General features: G+C 49.1%; 1 protein-coding gene across 2 annotated transcripts; it reads left to right on the top strand.

Moving 5' to 3' along the window:
• Positions 1–6,227: 6,227 nt before the first annotated feature.
• Positions 6,228–7,300, top strand: 4930451I11Rik (RIKEN cDNA 4930451I11 gene). Of its 2 annotated transcripts, none has more exons than XM_006508347.3 (4): positions 6,228–6,357; positions 6,741–6,896; positions 6,971–7,058; positions 7,160–7,300. In XM_006508347.3, the coding sequence occupies exons 1-4, from the start codon at positions 6,288–6,290 to the stop codon at positions 7,200–7,202; spliced, it is 357 nt and encodes a 118-aa protein (XP_006508410.1). In that variant the 5' UTR covers positions 6,228–6,287; the 3' UTR covers positions 7,203–7,300. The 2 variants fall into 2 exon arrangements, with proteins under 2 accessions (XP_006508410.1, NP_898954.2); NM_183131.3 differs by having other exon boundaries at positions 6,272–6,357; positions 7,150–7,294.
• Positions 7,301–7,392: the final 92 nt, after the last annotated feature.

Raw genomic sequence — 7,392 nt, 5'->3', positions numbered from 1 at the left:
TGTACCAGTTGTTCAAATGCCTGCAATTTTTCTTCTGTTATGGGCCACTCCTCTTGCCAGGGAGGCTGGTTTGATAACCATTTTAGGGCAAAGCTGTTGATATGTGTCAGCAGTGGCCCCTTTTACAAATTTGGGAACTCAATCCCTGTGACGTCCTGTTTATTGACCACGGGCACAGCCTGTGATTGATCTCTATCGCCTATATCAATACCTTCTCTAGGAGCTTCTACCATATCCCCTCTAATTTCCTCATTTGCTGTCCCTAAGATTGCAGGAAACTAATTAACATACCCCACTGTTGTAAAAGATCCCTTCCCCATAAGTTTATGGGTACATCAGCCACATAAGGTCTCACCTTCCCTGTTTCCCCTCCTGGTCCCACGCAGGTTATCCACTGGACACTTTGTCTTATTTGTGATAATTTACCAGTTCCTATAAATTGTGTGTATACCTTCTGAGGTAGCAGATCTGGATTCCAAAACTGTTGGAAAAGTATACCAACATCAGGTCCTGTATCCACCAACCGATCTATGTCCACTCCATTCGTTTGGATCCCTAATCATTAACCACTGTTTTCCAGAACACACATTTTCCAGTGCTTCCAAAAGCCCCTGTTCATTCAACTGGAATGGCATTGCCCTTGATGTAAGGAAATAGCAACTGAGCAATTTTATCCCCTGCTTCAATTTGCATCTCCTTTTCCTCATCTGCCATGGTTTTTATGTCTTCCTTGCTATCCCCATCTCTATTGTGTATCCACACCTGGATGCACAATAAATCCTGAGAAGTTAATCCACTTCTTCCCGAGATGATTCCCACTGTCCCTGAAGGAAAAGGACCATATACCCCAGTGGGTAACTTATAACGTTCACCTTTTGGGGATAATGCGAGAGAGGCATCTGTGAACAGACCCAAGGCTGCACTTGCATCTGTAGCGTGTGTAAGGTCAGAAATGCCTAACTTCCTTGCTTGGTTGGTACTTCCTGTCTTACCAAAGGAAAACGACTCATATTGTTTGCTGCAGAGCTTCAGGTTAATGGCCCCTCAGTTCCTTTCCTGATGTCAAGAGGTCACTGCCTCTCTCTCTTTTAGGCTAGCAGTCCTGTGACCGATGTCTGCCCTTTCCACAGCACCTGCCATTGCTGGGAAGCCTTTGTAGCTCTTAATAACCAGAACCTGCTTGGTCTCCTCTACGATTACCGTATCCTCTAGAATCAGTGTACCTGTTATTTTGAACTCTGCCTTATAATATCTTTGGAAAGATCAAATTGACCACAGTTAAAACTTCAAGCATTTTGATCTCTGATATTTTAGCCACAATTTGCCCTGAGAACCCATACCAGATGTTTCTCTTATCCATTCATCTACTGGGACTCCACAGCTTTCAATAGTCTGTTGCTCTCTTACATTTTGGGTTTGCATTTGCAAAGGCCAGTATTTCTATCAATGACTGGTTTCAGGGCCTGTTATATATCACAGCTGAACTCTACCTCTGTAAGAATTCTGTAAAAGCTTCTCCGGTGTGATTTTAGTAAATGAGGTGGGTCTTTTTCCCAGGTTCCTCAACCAAATCCCAAACTCTTAAAGAGGCAACACCACGGCATTGCTCAGTTACACTGTCATCAGATCCGACATCTGGCTGTAAATCTGCATAACGCCCTTCACCCAGCAGCTGGTCTTTAGTAATGTTTATTCCCCTTGCTAAATTACGTTGTGCTAACTTGTCCTACCTCCACCACAACAACCGTTGTGCAATTGTTAACCAGCTTCTAGAACAGCTGACACCAATCCCTTCCAATCTTGAGGGATCACCCTATGCTGTGTAGCCCAGTTATTTAGCATTTCTTTGACAAAAGAAGAATGTAAGCCATACAAAACAACAGATTCTTTAAAATGCTTTAGATCAGTTCCTTATAGGCAGGAATAGCATCATTAGCAGGCATATGCTACACAAAGACTGGGAAGGCTGAAGGGGCCTGTGTAGGTGCACTCTCTGCAAACCCTCTGGAGATGCACTGGTTGCACATTAACCCTTTGTGCCTGTCCCACCTCGTGCTCTTCCTGACCCCTTGTCTAACTGAGTCCTTTGGGCACCTGGTAGTGAAAGTGTGTGGAGCACGGTGGGGCAGCACTTTACCTCACAGCCTCTTTTCTTTCCCCTTTTCATCGTTCATCCATTCCCGGTCTCATTCCCCAAGCCTGAACTATCTTCTCCCCTTGGTCTTCTTGCTTTCTAAGCACTTCGATGTGCATAGCCAAGTCTGCAGTGTTTTCTAACAGAGAATTGAGTGAACCTTCCAAGTTTTCAACCTTCCCTCCAAACTTTTTCAGAATAGTATATGTAAACACTGCAAACCAGAAAACCCCCCCGGGAACACATAGGAGACCCACTCAGCAGCAGTAGCTGCCATTTTGCCAATTTCCTTAAGCAACATTGCTAACCCCTCATAATCTGCAGTTTCCTCTGCCACAAGAAGCAGCAGAATTACCCATTATGCCTAAGCCATGTTGGGTGCCATCTGTAGACACAAATACTTGCAACCTAGTTTTAATAAGGGTCCAACCGCTCCTCTAGCCCACCACCCAGCAGAGGTAGTGGAAGAGAAAAGTTATTAGGATATGGGGGGAGTGGACATGTTCAGCAATACTTCTTTGGGGGTGAGCTCAATTTTCTTGGGCAGCAGTTCAGTCCTGTAGCAAACACCAAATAAGACTCAGCAGCTTCAGACCATTCCTCTAGGCAGGCAGACACCAGGCCTGAACCAGCAGCTACATACAGTCCAATCCTTTCAGCAAGCAGACACCAGGCAGCTAGCTGTAGTTCAATCCTGAAGAAACCGCCAGGCTCACAGAAGGGGCAAACTGCCACAGGAACCTCACAAGCAGTTCTTGGATGAGTTTCCCTCAGTGACATATTATCACAAGGTGAGCTCAACAACACTATGTAAGGCGAACCAATACATGCCTGTCTTTAGCAAAGAATATCAAGGCGGAGCAAACCAAACCAAAGCTCAGTGTCTGTCTCCCACTGTCTGTGGGGTCATATTTCTACCCCTTCACCAAGAGTCCTTTCACATGTCTGCTGTATCCAGATACTCTTTCACCCGTGTCTGCTTCAGGAAAGCAGTCTTTCATGTGTTTGATTTAGCAAGACATTCTTCACCTGTGCACCCCAGCAAACCATCATTTGGTATAACTGACTTTCCAAAGAACAGGAAGTTTCCACTTCAGGTGTACCTATTTGTGGAGACAAGTTTGCAGAGGCTGCAGGTGTATTTCCTCAGGACTTTCCACTTTGGCTTCTTTTTTGTCTTTCTTAAGCAGAGTTGGGGGGGGTGGTAAAGCTGTTTTAATATAATTCAGAAACTCATATCTGAGTACATGAGCTTCTCAAAGCAGCATCTCGAAGGGAAAAGAAGCCCAGGTGTGGGCGCTGTCCATCCAGCGGGTAGCCTATGCCTGGATTTGTCGAAGCAGGGCCTCTCATGCTCGTTTATTTCAGATGGGCTCTTGCTTTGTGTTTCTCCTGCTTTAGTCTCCAGAGCACTGGGATTACAAGGCATGTATCACCCTGCTTACCTCTCTAGGTGTTTTTGTCATCCTACAGGTCACAGACCCAGAGAGGCTAAGGACTAGGAAGGGCTTAAGGGGGATGCAAGGATCTCCCTGGGAAAGGGAAATAGACTTTTGTGGGGGCAGGTGGGGATGGGAACAGGAGTGATCAGGCGTGAGGAGGGAGGAGACGGAAGGGGAGAGTACTGAGAGAAATGACTGGAATGGGGAACGTGCAATGGAAACTCCTCTGAATCTCTAAGAGTGGTCTCCTAGTAGTGGGGGATATGGAATCTAAACTGACTATAACCAGGCAAGGCTCCCAGCAGTGGGGCTGGGGCACCAACCCAATCACAAAACCTTCAACCTACAATCTGTCCTGCCTGCAAGACAAGCTGGCGTAATTGTGGTGCAGAACTTGTGGGAGTGGCCAACCCATGACTGGTCCGATTTATGGCCCATGCTACAAGACAGAGCCCATGCCTGACGCTATGTGAATGACTAGGAACCAGGGGCATGACAGCCCAGAGACTCAGGATAGAACCAAGCACTGTGTGTGTGTGTGTGTGTGTGTGTGTGTGTGTGTGTGTGTGTGTGTGTGTGAAATGATTCCTAATGATATTCTGCTGTACTCATAAATTGGTGCCTAGCCCAACTGTCATCAGAGAGGCTTCATCCAGCAATTGATGGGAACAGGTGCAGAGACCCTCAGCCAAACACTAGGCAGAGCCAGGGGAACCCTGCAGAAGAGGGGGAGGAAGGATTGTAGGAGCCAGTGTGCTCAAGGATACCACAAGAACACAGCCCACAGAACACAGCCACAGCCCATCAGCTAAGCAGGGCACATAGGAAGTCACAGAGACTGCGATGACAATCAGGGCACATAGGAGCTCACAGAGACTGAGATGACAATCAGGGCACATAGGAGCTCACAGAGACTGTGACGAAAATTAGGGAGCCTCCATAGGTCTGTGCTAGGTCCTCTGCATGGGTGTTATGGTTGTGTCACTTGATGTTCTTATGGGATTCGCACCACTGTGGCAGCTGCCTCTGACTCTCTTGCCTGCACTTGGGACTCTTTTCCTCCTACTGGGCTGCTTCATCCAACCTTGATAGGAGGCTTATTGTATCTTGTTAGGCCATGTTCGATGAGTATCCCTGGGAGGCCAGCTCCTCTCTCTCTCTCTCTCTCTCTCTCTCTCTCTCTCTCTCTCTCTTTTAAGGGGATACAGTTGGAGTTCTTCTGGGGGAGATGAGACACAGTAGCAGGGGGACTGGGAGGAGTGAAGGGAGGAGAAATGGTCAGGATGTAATGTGTGAGAGTGAAGCTAGAGAGAGAGGACAGAAAAGATCAGGCGGAAGGGTTGGAATGTTGTGGAAATGTCTTCCAGGCATAGCTGTGGCACTCTTAGATTCTCAATAGCTGTGATTAACTGAAGAGGAGGAGGAGGAGGAGGAGGAGGAGGAGGAGGAGGAGGAGGAGGAGAAAGCTAATTCTGATGTAGAAGCACACTCCTTTAATCCCAGCATCATTTGGGAGACAGAGGCAGGTCTCTGTGATCTCCTGGCCCGAGAGAGGATCCTTTAATGAGGAGCCACCTTCAGGGCAAGTGGAGTAACAGAGTAGCCAAGAGGCTGTAAAACAAGCACGGATAGAATCAAGGAGACCCTGAAATGTCCTTGGCCCGGGTGGGCTGGAGTTCGTTTGTGATAGACAGGCCTAACTGCCAATCAGAGGCAAGCTGTCTCTTCCAACTCGAGGTGGGGCCTCCGGAGTGCAGGTCGCAATTAGGAAGTGACACGGGGAGGACTGAGGGAACTAGAGAAAAGAAACAGGGGTCGGGTGGTGGACGGTGAGGTTCACATGCCACCAATACCACCAAAAGGGAAACTGAGTCACGGTGAGGCGAGTAGACTAGGATCTTTGAATGGCCGAGAGATTAGCCTTGGAATGAGCCTGGGGAGTTCGTCTGTTGACAACACCCTCAGCCCTCTTCGCCTCCCCGCCTCCCGGTGACAGCCAGTCCCAAGAGAGGAGCCTGCCTGCCTGCCTGTAACCTGTAGAAGAGATGGTGGCACCGTCGGACCAACACTGCTGCCACCTGGTGGAAAAGTTGGCTATTTCTCTTGTGCCTCACCGTGCGCTTCCATCTCTACTGAGCGCTAAAACCAAGCCTGGAGATGGATGGGTGCAAACCCACGAACCTGGGGTTCAGAAAGGGAAGAGGACCCTCCCCCCATAGAAGAATGCACAGCCTTGGGAAGCGTTGTGTCAGCGTTCCTCGTCCCCCTGCACACTGGTTTGGGCCTCCCTCTTAGGGCTTCTGCCAATGCCACGAGCCAATCTGTGTAACTTGCTTGGCATTTTACTAAGCAATCAGTAAAGGAGTTTTATTTGATCCGAAGAACAACTGGAGATGTGTAGCCCTCCTCACCTCCCCAGTAGAGCGGTTATGCAAACACATGTCTCCTAGACCTAGCTAAGTTCTGGAACACCACAGAACTGACTGGTTCTGTAATAGAACTGAAGGCCTTGTGCACTCTGAGCAAAAGCTGTACCCCTGGCCTACACCCCAAGACCCCTCACCACTGTTGCTGTTATGGTCAGTGTCATCCTTGGGGCTCAATGGGGGCTCTTCTGCATCAGGAGCTAGAAGCACCTCATAGTCGGGCTAGCGGAATGGCTCTGGGCTGTGACATCATAGAATCCTACTCATTCATAGTCGTGGGGGGTTATGAAGCTGTGGCTGTGGGTAGCCGTAGGGGTGTGGATGTTGATGGCTGAGCTGGGGACCATAGAAACAGGTGGGGAACTGAGTTCAGGAATAGTAGGAATAAGGGAGGCTAGAGAAAGGGAGTAAACTTCATTGTGGGCAGGAGGGAGGAGGATGGCCCAGCCCCAGGCCTTAGTTTCCCCACCCCCCCCTTCCTTTCCCCTTCTTTCTTCCTTTTCTCTTTTTTCCTTCTTCCTCCCTTTTGTCTCATTTTACTTTGTCTTGAGACAAAGTGTTGCTCTATAGCCCAAACCTTCAGTCCAAACCTTTCCCCCCCATCTCAGACATGGTGGGCTTCTGATGGGAGCTCAGCCAGCCCTGGGACAAAACAATCAGAGCTCTGGGTTTGCCTGGCCTCATTGGTGGGCATGATGGCCCTTGGGCTCTTGTCACAGACTCTGCTTTGGTTTTTAGCCCCCAGAAGAGATGGAACCCGGCCCTCGGTTTCAGGAGCCAGACCCCAGCAAGTTGTAAACAGGCTTTTCTTTGATTATCCAGACTCAGACCGAGCTAGCCTTCTTGCTGTGGCCCGGTTTATTGGAGAGAAGCCTATAACGTTCGTTAAGACAGGTATGAATCAGCTTGATAGAGGGGTCTTCCTCCTGGCGGGGTCTGGAAGGACGCTGTTGTTCATTGTCTGGCAGATTCCAGTCCTGGGCTCTTCCAGAACATCCTGGTGGGGACATTAGTGGTGGCCTTCTTCTTCCTGCTTTTCCAGTTCTGCTTGCATGTGTGAGTTGTGTCTCTGTGTCCTCGCCCTACCCCTTCCAGAGGACCCAAGTCTCCTATGTGTCCCTCCTCATCTGATCTCCATACTCCTCAGGAACTTCCAGAAAGGGGCCTAATGAGATATCCAGCCAGAGCCAGCTGAGGTGAGCAGGTGAGCCAGAGACGGAGCCCTGGACCCAGCTGTGAGCCACACACATCTACCCTGCCTTCTGTTGAGAAATAAAGGTGGTGCCTCCTTCCTCCTAGACTGCAGTAGCCCTCTATGTAGCCACCCATCCCCCACCTCCTCCTTCTCCCTGACTTCGAAGTGGCCATTCACACACCCCATTCCTCCCAG

This window comes from Mus musculus, chromosome 7 (genome assembly GCF_000001635.26).
Source record: "Mus musculus strain C57BL/6J chromosome 7, GRCm38.p6 C57BL/6J".
NCBI lineage: Eukaryota > Metazoa > Chordata > Mammalia > Rodentia > Muridae > Mus > Mus musculus.
The sequence above is the reverse complement of the archived record's forward strand: the minus strand, read 5'-3'. Positions and strand labels throughout refer to the sequence as shown.

Excerpts from the sequence above, each read along its gene's own strand:
- 4930451I11Rik (XM_006508347.3), top strand. The coding sequence starts at position 6,288 with ATGAAGCTGTGGCTGTGGGTAGCCGTAGGGGTGTGGATGTTGATGGCT. Across the intron at positions 6,897-6,970 it reads TATAACGTTCGTTAAGACAG|ATTCCAGTCCTGGGCTCTTC; the intron begins GTATGAATCAGC and ends ATTGTCTGGCAG. Across the intron at positions 7,059-7,159 it reads TTCCAGTTCTGCTTGCATGT|AAAGGGGCCTAATGAGATAT; the intron begins GTGAGTTGTGTC and ends AGGAACTTCCAG.